This window comes from Condylura cristata, unplaced genomic scaffold (assembly GCF_000260355.1).
Source record: "Condylura cristata isolate star-nosed mole 26May11 unplaced genomic scaffold, ConCri1.0 scaffold00017, whole genome shotgun sequence".
NCBI lineage: Eukaryota > Metazoa > Chordata > Mammalia > Eulipotyphla > Talpidae > Condylura > Condylura cristata.
The window spans coordinates 14,361,928-14,381,727 of record NW_004567118.1 but is presented as its reverse complement, the minus strand read 5'-3'; the positions used below and the strand labels follow the sequence as shown (position 1 = coordinate 14,381,727).

Sequence of the window (19,800 nt, the reverse complement as noted above, 5' to 3'; positions counted from 1 at the left end):
GCCTACTGTATTAGTTTTATTTTTGTGTGATTCAAACTTTTGAGAGTTGAAGATCAATCAAAAAACATAACCAAAACAGTTGGATTCTAGATTATAAAAAAGACTATTTGATTTCAATATGCAATCTTAAACTTTACAATTGCTTTCACCAGTGGGATTATAAAAACAGATAATTACACAATAATTTTCCTGATAACAAGTAGTAAAAAGGTTACGACAATGTTGGCAAGTTTTTTATATCGACTATGTAGTCAAAAATCTAATTCCAAGCATTTGAGGAATTTAGTAGATCATATAGCTACTTATAGAAAGCAAGTTACTGAAGCATAAAATTTATGGTGTTTTTATCATGAAGGATATTTTCTCTATTATATAATAAACATTTGAATTTTTTAATATGTTCACCTCTCTTTGGAGAGAACTTTTTAAATATACAGAATGAAGGTATTTCAGAGGTCCTCAGTTAAAAAGAATTTATAACAGAATACTTATGATGGCAGAATTTCAACAATGTCTTTAGTTCAGTAATTCTGTATTTTCTTTCTTCTGAACAAGTCACTTAAGTTTTTCTATTGAAGTCCTTTGATAGTTACACTTCATATTTTCATGTTTGAATATCTATTTAAATATCTTTTGAACAGTCCCACATAAGGCTTGAATAAATTTCCATCTAATAAAAGAAAGCATTGAAAAAGAAAAGCATAATATGAAATAATTTATTCACAGTATTCAGTAGAAGGTGATAAAGCTAGTAAGTGAAATTTCAGGGTTACAGTTCTCAGTCTTTTGTACAGAATAAACCCTGCTTAACAGAATACTACTGAAAGAACAACTTTCAAAATATATTAAAATATTATTGGTCAGTTCATATATTATCAATTTATGGCTCACCAAATATTTCTGGTATAACTAATTACCAAACTAGTACAAAGACTACCAAGCTAATACTGTCCAAAAGTCACTTAAAAATCATGCTATTAATAAGAAAGATTTCTTTCTACCCAGCACAAATTCTTATTATCCCGTATATCTTTGTAAAATTTCAAAATCCGATGTCTTAGCTTTAAAGTTAATAACATAGCTTTTTTGAATAAGAAACTTGTGTTAATCAGAATTACAAGACAGAATTATCATTATACTTCTCATTCAATTAAAAAATATTTAAATTGCTCAAAGACTAAATAAACTGTTCTTAAGTTTTAAATATGCAAAATTAAATATGCAAAATATGTTAAATTACTTTAACACTTTTTTTTTTAATAAATTAAATGCTTTAGTCTCCTCATACTGTATCAGTCGTGTCTGACCATTTTTGGTAGAGGGATTTAAAAAGAAGAAAATAAGAAGATATCTGACCAAAAACTGAAGAAAATTTAAGGATTATAAAATTCTATGTTTTAGAACCAAAATCCTTAATTTTAAACTTGGATTAAAATTTTCTTACAGTGAAATTATTTTGAATGCCAATGTACCTGTAGAACAAAGTGAACACATGAAAAAGGTAACTTAGTCAACATTATTTTTTTCCCTAAAACAAAATAGTTTTACTCACATTTTTTCCATCCCGCAATTCCATGCACTTTTCTTTTCTATTGAAGTTACCTACTACTTCAGGGTGGACACAAGTATGATCCCTGCTGGAAAGAATAGTCATTGGGACCCCTGAGTATGCAGTCCTCCGGAGCTCTCTAGTAATCTGAGCAATCTGCTTGTGTGTGCGTGTACCAAAATATATTTTGGGTATCTTGGATTTCCCAGTATGTTCTTTTTTCAGGGTATTGGAAGACTCTTGATTGTTTCCTTGCTTAGTGGAGCAACAGCACCTAGAGCAAGGACCAGGGGGCTGAAAAGAAAGAAAGAGAAGAGAATATCTGGGTTACCATTAAAGAAATTTCAGGATATCATACTGTCTAAAACTCATTAAAGGAAAAATGACAAATTCAATTTCAAGTTAGTACACTATCACACTTTTGAAAAATTACAAATAATGGTTCCCTGTTCGAATTGCTTTCTAACATACCACTCCAACTCTCAAACTAAGCATACTTTAATTCTCCTCTTTTATAATCATAAAAATGATAAGATAAAATGGAGGACTATTTTCATTTTTGCCTAGACTTCAAGTGAATTTGTGGTATTACAGTTTAGAATTGATAGTTATTTTTGTTCACAGACTAGCACATTCAATAATCATAAATATAGCAATATTTTTATATTTATTTAAATTATTGTCTAAAAAAGCATAAATAAAGCATCACGGCCCCTCCCTCCACACACACACACACACACACACACACACACACACACACACAAAGAAATAACCACATTCAATAATCATAAATATAGCAATATTTTTATATTTATTTAAATTATTGTCTAAAAAAGCATAAATAAAGCATCACGGCCCCTCCCTACACACACACACACACACACACACACACACACACACACACACAAAGAAATAACCACCTCCAGGAAAGGTCTGAAAATGAATGCAAATGATAATAATGAAGGTAGGTTGTTCGTGTGGAACAAGTATATCTGAAATTTAATAACCTGTCATGGAATGCAAATCTATCAGTGAAACTGTCATTCAAGACAACTTTCCCTGGACACTTTCATTTGCAATTGTTTCATAATTGAATAGTTACATATTATGTGTATCTTCTTAAACATACCATATGGAAAATCAGGAATACAACAGTTTCTAAACTCAAAAATTAAAAAATGTAATGCAATACATTAGAATCAACGGGTTCTTAGTAACTACTCCTTTTTTCAACTTAAATTACTGCCCAAATGACCCAAAATGCAGCCTCATTAAGAGAAATACTGTGCAATGGTCAGTTTATAGAAATGGTCACTGTTGGGGGGATAAAAGTTGAACAGCACTGTATAATAAAAGAATCTAAACTGTAGAGTTTTACTTTAGTTGAACAAATACACCATTTAACTGTTTTTTCTTTTTAATTATAATCAGTAAGATTAGCCTTCATAAACAAATGCTAAGTCATAGCATGTTACACCACAATACTGAGGATCAAGCTGTCTTTTAGCCTCGACTCAGTGGAAAGGAAAGTTCAAATTACTCCCAGTCTCGCTCAACCTTGTCCGCCATTAAATATTACAATACATGATAGAATGGATGTAAATGTGACCCTTCTGGAGCTGTCACTCACTGGGATAAAAGGTTCACTGATGTGCCAAATAAACAGTCAAAGCAGATAAAGTTACCTCCATGCTGGAATTGTTACATTCCCCTCTCAAGTTGCCAGTAACAGCAGATTTCATTACAGAGTACTGCCACATTAAAAAGCCAGTTCCAAATATCCTGCCTTCTATATTGAATAATTACTTATTCACTGAAAGGATAAAAAGAAGAGTTATGAATGGGGCTCTTGTCAGCAGTGAGGCAGGAAACAGCTGACATGTGGTTTATGTTACATATGTTGCAATATCTAACAATTTATGGTCACATAGAAAGGAATGCAAATTATATGATGATATTCTGACTTTTTTTCTGGCCTTTGCAATGATCACATTAATTAATCAAACTTAAGAGAATTAAAGTAATTCTAGGTAGTAGAATTAGTTTACTTTTTCTTACTTTCAATGTTTTCACTTAATTATACTGTTTTTCTTCTCTATGACTCAGTTAAATTCATTCTGAATATAAGAATTTTAGGGCAAATGCACTGATACATACTACATAGATATGTTATACCAAGCATAAAAGTCATTCAATAAAGTGTCCTTTTCTCAAGGCTTAGAGAACTACTTCTTGATATAATACTTTTTAATATTTAGTCCACTTATGCTTTATCGCCTGCTCCTTTTATTTTAATTCTACTCTTTCCAAACCAAACATTCAAATAAACATATAAAAGGAGTCAATTCCCCACCACAAGTAATTTAGTATATAACTGGAAGACCTCATGTACATGTATGTATGTATGTGAGTATACATAGTTTCCAATAATTTTTAAAAAATAAAATGTTACATTAGTATATAGTGTTACATCTGGTTGTCTTGAGTTCAAGCCTCTTAAATTTTAAAAGGGCAAATGTGATACTAGTCATTTTAAAAGAAGAACCGCTTATCTTAAAATGCTATGCTAGTTATGCTAGTAGTTGTACTAAGTAACAAAAGCAAAATACTGTAGTTTCATAAAAAAAAGCCTGAATATGAAATAGAACAGTGACTTCAAAAAGATAGTAGCAAAAAGTATTTGTATCAAAACCAGCAATTTTCTCTGCTGTAAGTGGAGAAAGAATCCTGTAAACAGCAATGATGGGAAATCATAATTTCCTTCAATCCAATTACTACACTAATACTTTATCTCTTCTCTTTGAAAAAACCCTTTGATGCAGGGGATTTGAAATGACAGAGAAACAAAATTAAATAATTTTCACCTTTTGTTATGTATTTCTATTAACAGATGATCTCTTTAAATTCACAGATTGTATTAAGAATAAATTTAAACGTATTAACTCTCACCCAACATATCTGAACATTAAGTAAGATAAAATACATGCATGGGTTTCCCAAATCTGTAATCTCTAAGACTTATAAGTGGCTATCCTGAGTGGCAGTAGAACTAAAAGATGACTTTTCCCATAATAGAAACTGTCGAGAGTCCTTTTATGTTAACAAAAGGGAAGAAAACTAAATCCAAATAAAATTTATGATAATTTAAAGAGAAACACAGGGACACATGTGGGTTGACAGCTGTATTATTTCCTTATGTAGAAGTCAACTGTTTAAATGCACATTTCAAATCTACAATACTAAACCTTCTCTGAGGTTAAAAACGAAGGATTTTTAGAAAATTTTCTTGTGTCTAACAATTTGTATCTATTCCCTCTCTTGTCTTACTATGTAGACACAAGTCTAAGTTTTTTGAAAGGATGAAGAAAGATGATAAGATTGGGTCTTGAAAGAAAGGCCAAGTGCTGAGTCCTTGCCACACTATTCCTTTCACAAAGCTATAATTAGAAGTTCAAGTAGATTAAGAAACTGCAACATTAACCTCTAAAGTTTCTTAAATTTCTCTAACTTTTCCTCACAAAATTACTATGCCTAAATACTGGAAACATATAAAAGAGCATGTTGATTAAGAGATGTTTAAAAGTGAAAAAAAAAGTTAGAAACTTTCATTACTAAAGAAGTTATTTTGCTAATTCATAAATCAGGTGAGCTTTCAAAAAGGAGGCTTTGAACTAAATTCTGAAAGCAGGCACACATTATATATTTAATACAAAATTAGTATTTTAAGACGTAGAGAGGAAAAGACATTAAGAGGAAGTTTATTTGTATGAAATAAAGGAAAAGCTAGGTCAATGAAACAATGATGTACCTTCCCATGACATCCATGTAGGCATGTATTCATCTTCCAAACACACTTCCAACCACATTGTCCTTGAGAACAGAAGTTATGTCTTACTTTTTTTTAAATGTAACTCATTCATTGAGCATGGTTTTCTGACATAACTATAATTTAATTTTTAAAAATTTATTTTCTTACATCTTTGTTAATTTTTGTAAAACTTAATTTTTTTAAAAATTTAGAGCTGTATCTTATGTTTCTATACCAAGCACTGTATCCATGCACCATATTTTACTTATGCTTAAATGATGTCCTAACTTGAAGTTCTTCACATATCAGAAAGTCCCTTCATGATAAAATAGTTACTTCTAAAAGAAAAAGTACAGAACTTGTTATTTTTAAAAAGAAATCTGTTGTGCTAATATTTGGGCCAGCCACTTTTACTGAGTGATAATGATATATTCATTACTTTAATAGTAACCATAGCTCCTAAAGCTGTCCCTGGGCTAAGGACTTCCCATGTACTATCTTATTCATTCATTCATTCACTCAAAAAAACATCAGAAGTTCTTGATACATTAAGGCAAAGAGAAAACAATAAGGGTTACCTCAGCCCACTGATTGAGTGCTTCTTTCTCTAGTTGTTCTAGAAAGTGTAGTTTTGAAGCTTATCAATACCAATTTCACTCCTGAATGAAGAAATTGTTTAGTTCTCTAAGTACATTATTCTATTAATACAATTACCATATATCCCTAAGGATAGACCATAAAATTTTTAAGAACTATTTTAACTTATTATTAGTTAACATTTAAATAAACTATCTTCCAACAAGAGTCACATGTTCTACAAGTAAAAAAGCCAAAAACTTTCAATTAAAGAAATCTCTAGAACAAACATCAACAATTTTTCTGTAAAGGGACAGAGAATATATGTTTTAGGTTTTGTGAGCCATCTTTGCCCCTCTTTAGGAAAATATTTTTATGAACCCAATGTAAGCAAGAATTCCTTAAACAATATGCCAAAAACAAAAATTACTAAAAAAAAAGTCATTAACATGTGAAATTTCCGTACTATACAGCAATCAAAAAAGATAAACTCATGCCATTCACAGCAACATGGATGGAGCTAGAAGGGATCATACTCAGTGAAAACGTCAGAAGGAAAAAGAAAAATAACGAATGGTTTCACTTATAGGAGTTATACAAGAGAACCAAATAAGGATCAAAGGAAAAAAACATAACACCACCAAAAAGCTAGCAAGCAACCGTAAATAAGAGACATTCTGAAAGGGAGAGGGAAAGGGATCAAAACAGGAGAGAGAGCACAAGGAACTATGTGATCGTTCACAGGTGAACTGGTGGTGGGAATTTTGCAGTAAATACACATTGATGTAACAGATACAAATTTAAAAAATTTTTAAGTTTGAAATTTCCATTTAAAAAGACAGTAAGAAATAGGCAATGCCTATCTTAACAGAGGATAAGTACGCATAACATATAAAGAATTCCAACAAATCATCTTTAAAAAGACAAACCCAACAGATGCTGAAGAACAAGAAAATCACTGAAAAGCTAAAAGGTTAATTATGAAAAGATGCGAAACTTAACTGCTCAACCTCATTATTAATTAGGGAAATACAAATTAAAACCACAATTAGATTTCATTTCATATCCACAGACTGGGTGCTAGAGAAGATACAAAGCAGTTTTCACACTGCTGACCCACATATATAGTGGCATATCCACTTTGGAGAACAAATGGGTGATCTAATAAAATCAGAGATACATAGTCTGCCCCTCTACCAGGCATACATACTAGAGAAACTCTTACAACACACTGACACGATAGGGATGTTCTCTGCTGCATTATTTTACTAATGAGGAAAACAAAGACCAACAGAAGAATGAGTAAGTTGCAAGTTTTCAATCAGTGGAATACTGCATGAAATAAAAAATCTGAACCAGAGCTGCACATATTAACACAGATGGAGATTTTTTCTTTAAATGTTGAGTAGCTAAGTATGACTTTTAAAAATTCCAAACAAATTGCCAGGCATTAAATTATAAAAACTTCAGATAGAGAATTGGAAATCCCACTATGGTAGATAATCCTTGACGCTAAAAACTGTAGTAAACAATATGAATGAAAATTGCTAAAGGGGCTGCAAAAGCTGTATAGCACATCAAATATACTGCTGGTCCTTCCCCAGTCAATCTACACTAGCAAAATAACACTCATCTGAATCCTTCCTGATCAAAATCTTTTAGCCTATTTTATTATGAACTAGGTTCATAATTTACAACCACAGACTGTTACAGTTTTGAAATCACCCAGAAATTAGACACAACTTTGTGTCTGTTTCTAAAAATTGAGTCCATAATTTTCATACTCAGTACTGACATAGTTGGGTAAGGGATTTATTACAGAATTTATATCTGATTTTGTAATGGAAATAGCATTTCTTTATAACCATGTTGGCCAGACAGATTTATTCTGTGAAGGTAAAAAGTCAACAATCTAAAGAGATAACTTTATAAAATTCTTCCACTGCTTATGAATTCATTTCACTTTTTAGTGATTTTAATGATCTAATAGTAACACAATTTCAAAATGTCCCATCACTAATGTTTATTTCTATTTTCATTTTACAGTTGAAAAAAGTAAATTCTAAGAGTTCTCCAAGTTGCTATAAAATACATGATAAATTTGTGGAAAAGATGGAATTCCTAACTTCAAATTGTAAAATACCTCTTTAGCAAGACCATTTTCATTTACATCTAATGTAGCAAAAACACTGATTTTCAATTTGTAGTATTCCAAACTTCATGCACCTAAGAGCTAGTAGCAAAAGCCAATGAATATATAGTAACACTACAACCTTTGAGGCATAAAAAAAGAGGTTTTACTGTTAACCTTTATCAACGATTTGCTGTTGTCCAGGCCATCTAAACAGGTACTGAATGCCTGTTGTGCAAAATCTCACATAAGCACACACTCCAGTAAGATAGCAAAAGTGACATAACTATACCTTTTCAACTATTCTTTCTAAAAAATTCAAACAGTAGTACTCTACTGCAGTTTCATGATTAAGCTGCACAAAGCAGCTGTTTATCCACTCACAGCAACCAGCAGGTGAACCTGATTCAATATTTATCACAGGCTTTCACAGATCACTGCTAACCAACCAAACGTTTTAATTAAGCTGGAACTTGCTTCAAAGAGCTCATTCAAGATGTCAATCAGCAGGCAAGGGATCAGATACAGTGTCAGGTGAGAGTGTGTAATACAAATCCACAACTTTCTTCATCCCATCGCTGTAAATTAGCCTGCTCTAAAGTTCAGACTCTGATTGTAACAGACTGCCAGTCTCCTGGAATGTGTAACTGAAGTCACTCAAATTCTATTGTGAAGGTTGTAAGCAATATGTTAAACTGCAATGGGCTAGCACATTAAGACAGATCCTTTTCACGGTTGTTTTTTGATACCATAAGTGTTTGTTATCCTACTCTCCACTTACTGTTTACTTTTTTGCCTAGTGTAAATGGGAACTCCTTAACACAGTTGCCCCAGTTTCTGAAAAGTTTGCTTCAGTAGAATTAATCAAAAAGACACAATTGTTATCTAAAAATATACCAGAACAATCTCATTCTATTAAGAATTCTCCACTTAACAACAAATATATCATAAAAATGACCAAATTGCTATAAAGCAAAGTCTCCTGGAATAACAACACTTTATACGAATGTGACCACAGATGAGTCACAAACATTGACAAACCTCATGAGCAATACTTGCAGTGTTTAAAACCAAAAAAAGTGGGGACAAGAAGGAGAGAGGTAAAGAAAAAAGGGAAAGTTCTTTCTTAGAGAATGCTAGCTAAAAATTGCAAATGAAATGACAAAACTTAAAAAATCACCACATTGCAATTCCTATATAATAACTGATTCCTGTAAGCTAGTTAAATGCATGGTAAAATCTTTTGGTGAAAAGTTGTTGGGGAACAAAATATTCACATACTCTCCAAGTATTATCCCATCTTGTAAGTATTAAGATTACTTATTAATTGTAAAGGGGAAATGTGCCTTTATAATGGAGAGACCTGGTAGTCATCATTTCAATAAAGTGGTTAAACTTACTATCAGTAGTGAGACAAAGGTATCATGTGCCTCTTGATGGGATATAATAAGAACTACACTTATTCAGTCTGATTGAACAAAACCACAAGTATAGAATCCAAACAATCAAAACACAAATTAAGAAGAGCCCAGGAATAAAGAAACCATGGTTAAAAGAAACGTGTGTGTGTGTGTGTGTGTGTATAATTTACCTGGTGATAATCCAACTGCAATCTTACGATAGATGCATATGTAGATAGTATTTCAAAAAGGTGTTTTTAAAATCTTGTCCCTTGGGATTGCAAGTTTTTATTTTCTCCATTATGGTATTTAAAAAAAAATCTTTTTAAGATCTACTTTATTTGTGCATACAAAAACTGGGATCTAGGCCAGAGGTGCGGTGCATGGGAAGATTCACCAGAGAAAGAGTGGGGAGCAGAGCAGGTAGACTGACTGAAATACACTGCTGAGGGGGGCAGAGGGCGATATAAGAGAGGTCTGCTAAGTCATATGGGTCACCTCCCTGGCCAGGGATCAACTCATGACAGTTGCTGGTGACAGCTTGATAGTGCTGAGACATTCATCCCTACACCACTAGGGACACCCTAGTTAGGTATTTTGGTACTTTTTCACACTTTCTTCCTTGAATTTTTTAAAATGAGAAGGCTGTCCTGAAATATCACCTTCCACACATTAACAAAAATACCATAAAGAAACCCTAAATCTAAACACAGAGGTTTGTGCATCTATCACAGGCATTAAAAATTAGGTGAGTTATCAACATAAAAGACTCTTAAACAGTTATCAAACTGAACATTCTGCAATGATGAAACATTCTGTATCTGCATCATTCAATACACTTGCAACCAGCTATAGCTACTGAGCCCTTGAAATCTGATTAGTGCAACTGAGGAACTTTAATTTCAATTAATTTAAATAAACAGTTACATGTAACTACCACATCAGTCTAGATTCAAATATTACAACCAGTTTTAAAGCTAAAGTGAAAAATAAACTAGTGAGAATAAATAAAAATGTTTAGAAAAAGGACAGACAAGAATAGTATATATTCTTATATATATGTAAGAATTTAAGTACATGCAATAGATGCTAGACTAAGCACCTCATTAGTCCCATGTCTGCCCCTTTATTCTAAAAATTGTTCCGATAAGCCCATGCTGAAAAGGTAGACCTAATATTTACATTAATAACACATGTCCATGCCCAAATATACTCCCAGACAGAGTTGATTCACTACAGGAAACAGACCAGAACATTTCATAGACTTTAAGACTCTCATTTGAGATCTCCTGGTAAAATCATAAAAAAGAGTTAGATAAGCATCCATAAAAACCACTCTACAAAATAAATGAGAGAACTCTGCAGGAAAAAAAAAGAGAGAGAGAAGATATTCTGAGGCCCCCACAAGAAGACAAGTAGCTTAAAAACTTGTATGTTCAATAAGGGCAGTTGTATTTCCTGCTTGATCTTTCTTTGAGTAGGTTTCTGTTGCTTCAACAGCAAATCACTTCTGATTAAGTGAGTTTGCATTTCAAATCAGTGGAGGAAATTACTCAATTCATATTTAGAAAAATGACTATTTAGGGAAAATTTAGTTAGCTCCTACTGCCCTCTTACATCAAAGTAATTTACAAATGGAATAAACATTAATACACATAAACTGAACCCAGGAGAATTTCAGTCACCATGGTAGATTAGACATACACATTTGCCTTCTGCCCCACCTAAAACACCACTGAAATAAACTTATAACTGAGGTCTCAAGCTGGAAGCCCACAAATCCTATGTGGTTGACAATAATGTTTTGAATGGCTACACAGAGCTTTAGAAATCTGATGCACTTAAAGCCTGTTAGGTGAATTTCTAATTTTAGCCTCTTCTGGAAAAACTGGATTGTCAGTCATACTGCATCTGTATTCCTATAGGGCAACAATCAAGCAATGTCTGGTAGACTGCCACGTTTATCTGGGGCATGTACTACTGAGATTTCAGTTCATGCAAATGCTGAACAAAACCTACACCAGCTACCAAATCATCTGTCTTAAATATGAACTGACTAACAATCAAGAATTACCAACATATGAAGAGAGCAACAGGGTAACAGAAAAGTGACCAAAATAAAACAAATGAAAATTCACTCTGTAGGAAATTCATAATTGAAGGTTCATTTTTTAAAAACAAACTCATCTATATTGAAGAAAATGTTTTTTTGAAAAGAAACAATCATAGTTTAAGAAAGATTTAGGAAATAAAAAGAGAATTTTCCTAAGTTGAAGAAATCTTTGAGTCTTCAATAAAATAAAACTCACTAAGTAATTAGTATAGCGAATGAAAAAGACTCAGTCATAAAAGATATAAACAAAAATGACAGAATAGTCCCAACCAACAGAATGCACTGCAGTCATTAAAAATGACAAAAAACATTAAATGACATGAAAAATTAATACTGACCTATTATAAAGAGAAACAATTGGAATTTATTTGCCACCTGAGTGATATAGTAACACACTTTGTGTTATTTCTGAAGAACAAAATCAAACCTAAGCCAAATACATCCTCCAGATCTATCATTATTAGAAATAAGGGGTTAGAGGTATATCTTCAATACGTCATGAAGACAAAATAAAAAAATCCTGGATATAGGAAATTCTACAAGACAAAGAATGCAGATGCCAAATAAATGACATCTCTCTTAAATATCATGTATGTACCATACTTGGATTCTAATTTTTCTAAAGTAACATTTTTTAAACAATAAAAGACAACTGTAAATAGACTAGGTATTAAACAAGAGTTACTGTTAAGTAAGTTTTTAAATAATATTGTCATTTTACAATGTCATTGCTTTTTTTTTAAGTTTTTATCTGTTAGAGATATATACTAAATTACTTATGGGTAAACAGATAAAATTTCTGATAGCTGCTTTAAAATATTCCTTCACTGAATATTCCCTTTACTTACCACCCGAAAAAAGAGGTAAAATGGCTAAATATTAATAATTGTTAAAGCTGCATGGTGGCACAAGGAGGGCTATTATGTGTCCTCTCTCTACGTGGCATATGAAATTTCCTAAATAAAAGATTTTTAAAACAAGGAGAGTCCACAAATTCTTTTTTATAAAACAAATATAATTTTGACCTTAAACCAAATCTAGAACAACCTGTCACCAAAAATATCAAGATAATAACACAAAGGAATACTGAAACAATGAGTTCTAAATATAACACCAAATAGAACTCTTGTACATCTTGTCTTCACACTCACACACGCACACACAGAACAAAGAGCAATAATTCAGTACCAGGACATCTCTTAATATAGTTTACAATATTAGAAAATAAATTGTGAAAACTTATATGTACCTCTATAGTTTTTCATTCTTGAAAATGCTGAATAAAAATAAGAGTATTTTATGTCATTAGTCTTCCTATTACTTATAATTCTTTATCATGACAAAATTATATGGAGATTAACAATATAATAATACAATTTGTAAATATATAATTTTATGTAATTTAATACTTATGCATTAATCATACATATATAATCTTCAAAGCTAGTATCATCCAAATAAGGAAACACTAGAGGATTTCCATCAGGATCTCAAAAAAAAAGCCACAGATAATCATACTTCCCAGTGTCCCTGGAACAATCCCAGCTTATAACTGTTGGTTCAGTTTAATTAATAATAATGTACCCCATCACCTTTATTCTCAGAAGTCCTGGTTCAAACAATAAATGATACGCTAATACTGCTGCTATTATAATACCACTTTATTGTGGAGTTAATATATAAAATTGCAATGGAGGCGAAATAAACACTATAAAAGATAATAATTGTATATTTGAAAAAAAAATCTCCTAGAACTATTACATACAGTAAAATAATTTACCAATGTGGCTTAGTTAAAAACAGTAACACAGAAATTGTGGTATAAAACAACAACAAATTACAAAAAGTAACAGAAGAAAAATTTGAATTATATAGAAGTAAAAGAAAAACTACCTAAGAATCAACTTAAAAATCATTTAAGAAGATAGTAAGGGAATGTATTCATTACTAGGGGGGATCCTTTCACTTTATATATATAGTAATTCAACATACATAAATCATCACCATCTGTACTTCAAATATATTGTCAATAACCTCAATAAATGGTAACAAAGAGCAGTAATAAAACTAAATACCACTGAAGGATATAAGAAAAGAAAAACAAATGGAAACAGGGCATGATCATAAATTAAATTCTCTTTAAATAATCTACAAAATATATCAAGAATATTTATTAACTACACAATCTCATTCTAAAGTTCTTGTATTTAAAAAAAAAATAAGGAAATTCACCAAAATACTTTTTAAAGGGGGAACTAGACACATAAAATATTAATGAGCTATAATGATCAGAACAGGATAGGTCAATGGAAAATAAAATAGAAAGTACAAAAATAGAGCCAGATACATTAAGGAATTCAGAACATCATAAAGGTATAAAGGTTGTATCTCAAATCAGTAGTAAAAAGAACTAATCAATAAATGATGCTGAAATAACTGGATAGCAATGGCAGAGAGAGAAGTTATATTCATACCCTATATAATTCACCAGAATAAACTGCAAGTTTAAATGTCAGAAACTAAGCATCTTTGAGTGAAAAGGGTCCAGTGTAACAAAAACCTAGAGAACATAAAAGATGGACAAATTCAACTACATAAACTCAAAATTTCTTGCATGATCAAAGTCATTATAAATAAAACTAAAAGACCAACAAGAAGTAAAAAAAAAATAACAAAAAGTTTTGTAATTCATCACATTAGTAATGGACTAATTCCCTGTAAAACAGTAAGAAAAAAAAAAATCAACCTAAATTGGCAAAGGAGATAACCAGATATTTGAAAAGTAACCCAACTTCACTTACAACAAAGAATATATAAAAATGAATTGGTATTTTTTTTAATCAGTCAGGCAGAAAAAGATCAAAGATTGATAACACTCTTATTTACAAGTGGGACACATACATTTATGTATTTATGTGTGTGTGCATGTGTAGTATGGATATTTTGCTTACATATACATATATATGTTATATATATATATGTATATGTGTTTTAAAAATTTTGTAGACTTAGGATCCTCCAGGTGATATAGGGGTTATGATGACTTAAGTTTAATCTCCAGACAGGAAGGTGACATACATGGCACTGCAGACCTCTCCGGTCTCATCTGCTGCTCCCCTCAGCAGTGTATTTCAGTCAATCCACCTGTTCTACTCCCCACTCTGTCTCTGGTGAATCCTGTCACCTTCCACACCTCTGGTCTACACCCACTTCTTGTATGAATAAATAAATAAAAATAAATCTTTAGAAAAAAATTAAAATACCAAATTGCCTTCCTCTGATACTGTCATCTCCCTATACTATTCATTACAATGCCCACAGAAGTGAGCATACTGACATAACTATTTCATTTTCAAGAGACTGAAAACTCAATGAAAATTATTGGTAGAAATAAGTAATAAAAAATAATAAATCGCACATTGGCCAAAATACATAGGAAATAGTCGTGAAGTTTTTCTTGGGAAGAACATAAGGAAACACATGGTTACAGCAAATGAAAACAACCAACAGAAAGGAAAACCTATAGTATTAAGAATTATTAAGATGGAAAACAATAGAACACCCAATATAGATGAATGAGCAGTGGGATGTTAGTGGCAGAAAGGTTGTAAAAAGAGGAAAAAGTAAGATCATTTATTACTAGTGTGGGATCTGTCGAGTTTTGAGTTTAGAATTGGGACAGTCCTGAATGACAATTCAACGTGTGTGAATGTTGCTGCATTAAAGTCTGAAGTAAATCATGAGTTAGAAGACTGAGGAGGTATGGTCAGAAACTGAGAATTAATTTTAATTTCCTTACTTGTATGGTTATAATGTGGTTATATAGACGAATGCCTGCTTGTTCAGGAAATAAAAAAATATGTATGTGTGTGTTGTGCTTCCAATTTTTGTATAATGTTGTGACTGTCAAAATCTTAAAACACTAAAATAAATAAATCTATTAGCCAAACAACTTATCAATTAACGGTAGTTTTCTAGTTTTTAAACACGAGGGAAGCTTCTATATGGCAATTGTTGATTCTCCTATGATGAGGACATACATATCTCTAACAGCTGGACTGCTATCCATATTTCAGTAAGTATTTCTGTATCTCAAGAAAAATAACTGTCAACACCAAGTTCACTTGATATGATAAAGGAGATCTAAAATTTTTTAGAATTACCCTTTTTATTTCCAGTATAGAAATCAATATTATGTTTACTATAAGCTTTCAAAAATATATATAATTATTGGAACAAGGAAACTCACTCAGCAATTACTCATCCATTCTGTCTTTCTTCCCTGTGGATAAAGCAAGCAAGTTACACTAATATCACTAACTTCTGGACTCACTGAACAAAATTAAAACAGTATAGGACAAAAGTTTAGCAAGTATTTTCTTTAAAGGGTCAAAGAGGTCTGCCACGCCATGTGCATCATCTCCCTGGCAAGGGCTTGAACTTTTGCTGCACGGCTGAGGACAGCCTCATAGTGACATACTGCATCACCAGCGAAGGTCACATTTTATATTCTTACTGTAAGTAGTATGTGTGTGTGTGTATAGACAAAATGACTGTAATTCTACCCATCTCTCTATAATAAGCCCCTTTGCAAGGTCATTTAGTAGCTCTTCTTACCAAAAGATGAACTTTACCCCCTTGAATCTGCATTTAGCCATGTGACTTGCTTCGGTAATTAGAATAATAGCAAATATGACACAAAACAAGTTCAAAAGGTATCTGCACATTGGCATTTACACTGTTTGCTCCTGGAATCCTGGAGCCATCATATACATTAGCCAGGATTAGCCTGATAAACGATAAGAAAAACCAACTCAAAGGTCCCAGCTGACTGCAACCAAGTTCCTTAAGCAGAGCACCTTGCTATCTTGCAGCTGATGTGCAGCTGACCACAGATGCATGAGTGGCCCAGCTGAGATCAGCAAAAGAAATGCCCAAGTGAGTCCTGTCTAAATTGCTGACCCCCAGAATAGTAAGCTAAATAAATGGTTTGTACACAGCAATGGATAACTAATTATGTGTGTGAGAGAGAATAGATAGCAAACAAAATATTAGAGGTTGATACTGTTCTATTACAGTTCCATGGAACTTGCCCTTGGGTTACATTTTTTTAAACCTCGCCAAATTTGACCCAGACTCTAAATAAAAAGTACCTAGTCTTTCTCTAAATACTGCCTGGTTCAAGTACAAAAATCTGGCCCATAAACAGCACCCTCAGCTATAATACCCATCTCCAGTAAACCTCTTTTACTAGGGCCAATACAAGAGGTAAAATGTTGGGGACTAAAGTGAAGGACCCATTGCAGCTGGCTGGGGTGGGGGGCACTGGCTCTGGTATCAGCAAGCAGCTGCCTGGACCTTTGTACCAGTATTAAGATTATTGGTATGGCATTACTCTCTTCCAACTGTGAGAAAATCCGACTCTCCTTTTGTCCACCTTAAGATACTGTTCTAATCCATTTCCATGGCAGAAAATTCTATTTCCCTGTGTTTCCTAACCTTTAAGTCTGGCCTGTTTAAGGTAAAAACTGCTGAGTTACTTTGGATTTGCTAACAAGCTGTACAGAATGCTTAATGGTTGAATAAAAACTTGAAATTGTTACTGGGCCTGTAAAACATTAGTTTATGATTGAAGCTAATCAATCTGGTAAAAATTATAAAGTAGAAATACAACTTTCTATGAACTACATTCCCAACCTCAGAATTCTGGTAAGAGTCTAGGAATAGGTAAACTTAAAAGAAGATCTTAATCTATCTCTTCTCTTATCCTCCAGTGCATGGTCCCTGAGGGGGGAAAAAGTGTCTTTGTGTTAAAAATGTGCATAGGCTTAGTAAGATAGAGCAAAATGTAAATTCAAGGGATCTTTTCTTAGAAATACAAACTCAAAAATGTTTTCTTATCTACAAAAGTTAGTAAAGCTGCTTGTCTTTAAAACTGTTCTGATTAAAAGCTTCCTTGATATAAAACCTCCTTGACATGCCCATTTTAGCAGACAAAGAAAATGAGCCTCAATACTGAGGAGATAGCTGGATACACGGTAATGATTTCCAAATTTTCGCTACAAAATGGATGATTCACTCTCATCAAAATATATGTCAACAGCCAAAAAAAAAAAAATTGTCACTATTTCTACTAAATACTGAAAGTCTAAAAGTATGGCCATTCTTTGCAAGAATATGTATGGAGCCAGCAGGGTTAATGCTAAGTGAAATATGTCAATAGGAAAAAGACAAATAATAGGTGGTTTCACTAATATGTGGAATACAGAGAAACAAAACAACTCAATAACAAATCCTTGGCAGCTGATTGCAAAACTGAGGCAACCAAAAGGGGAGGATGTAGAGGAAGTAGGCCAGGAAGGAGGCATTAATGAAGCAAGATAAAGAGGTAATTGCCAGAGCCTTGGTAAGTATATTGTGAAAACATAAATATGTAGAAGTTTGAAACTGTAATTCCCAAAGCAGATACAATAATGTAAACCAACTTTACTTTAAAAAACATTCTGGTGGGGGAGAGGGAATGTATGGTCATCTACATTTGATGCATTTGTATGGTGACAATTTTAAGACAGAGTTTGAAGATAAATAGTTACATGTATATAAAAAGCAAATAAGAGGACACACATCAACACTAGAAAAAAAAATAACATTTGACTCAGTTTGAATTTATACATAATTATAATAAGTGTCAAATATCAGAAGCTATCCACAGCCAATGCAGCAGGAGGTCAGGGATCTGACCCACAAGGCACAGCAGACCTCTCCTGTCCCACCCACTGCTCCCGCTCAGCACTATATTTCAGTCAGTCGGCCTGTTCTGTTCCCTACTCTGTCTCTGGTGGGTCCTCTCACCTGCCGCACCTATGGCCTGTATCCCAGTTCCCAGTGTATGCATAAATAAATAAATCTTTAAAAATAATCATCATCTTGGGCCCTCCCTGGTGGCGCAGTGGGTTAAAGCACAGCACTGAGAATCTAAAGCCGCTTCCGCATGAGTTCGATTCCCGCCTGCCCTGGAGGTGACCACATGGCGTGGCAGACCTCTCCTGACCCGCCCGCTGCTCCCCTCAGCAGTGTACTTCGTAGATCTGCCTGTTCTGCTGTCTCTGTCTCTGGTGAAGCCTCTCGCCGCCCCTGAGCCTCTGGCCTGTACCCCAGTTCTGTATGCAAAAATAAATAAATCTTAAAAAAAAAAAAAAAATAATCATCATCTTTCCCCTGAAATATTAGAGAACATCCTAAATATTGAAGGAAGAGAAGGAAGGAGAGAGGCAAAGTGGGAATAAGGGAGAAATGGGGATAAAGAAAAGCCAGGGGCCTGAAAGGGAGGAAATAACCAAAAGTTTTGTCCAACATCAACTCTTCACCTGAAATCAGGGGTTTGAAAGGAGAAATAGGCAAAAGTTTTGTGCAATATAAACTCTTCACCTGAAGGTCAACAGCGCACTCTGCTGGACCCACGTCTCCTCTACATACTAGCCCAAAGTAATGAACTAAAATAATAAATCTTAACGAATTATACTACACTAAATAAAGAATAGCTTCATTTATTTAATAAACAAGTAAAAAGCAAATGTAGGCATAAGAGTGTATTTTTGAGACAACCTCACCAATAATGAGGATTTACAAAAAGGAAGAGAATATAAATAAGACTTAGAGAAAATGATTACTAATAATGGAAAAAAGTAATATCAGAATAACATTATTGCTTAAGATGTTTTGATCAATGGTAGCCTACAGATATGAGGGCAGTACTAACAGGCTGCACTACATAGTCTCCAAAATAAAAAAAAGAGAACAATTAGAGCTCAACCATATGGTCTCTCTGTCATGGCAAAAGTAGTTTGGTCCCTGACTGATTTACTTTATGTAAGTTTAATCATGAAAGCACTCAGTAAGCATGGAGTAGCACCTGTTCCAACCAGCCACGCTGGTAACCGACCATTCATTTAGCACTAAGTAGAGAACTCAGGAGGACTACCCTCTACTGAGGTAACTCAAAACCAAACTGCCCAAGTCCCACCTAACAATCCTAAAAGCAAGACCCAAAAGTATTAAGCTAATGTGAAAGATCTGATCTGTCTCAAAACTCCAGACCATTTATAGAAATATAACTTCTATCACCCAACAAGGTAAAATCACAATATCCAAAATTTAATTAAAAAATGCCAGAGAGGGGAATAAGAAGAGACATACAGACCAGTGGATTCGAATAGAAAACCC

At 33.1% G+C, this 19,800-nt stretch overlaps 1 protein-coding gene across 1 annotated transcript in view; it reads right to left on the bottom strand.

Annotated features, from left to right (window-relative positions):
- BRIP1 (BRCA1 interacting protein C-terminal helicase 1) overlaps positions 1-19,800 on the bottom strand; it is an 86,236-nt gene that overhangs the window by 54,040 nt on the left and 12,396 nt on the right. The window contains exon 5 of the mRNA XM_004685019.1: positions 1,553-1,843. Coding sequence (XP_004685076.1) covers positions 1,553-1,843 — 291 coding nt within the window. The remainder of the gene's footprint in view (positions 1-1,552; positions 1,844-19,800) is intronic.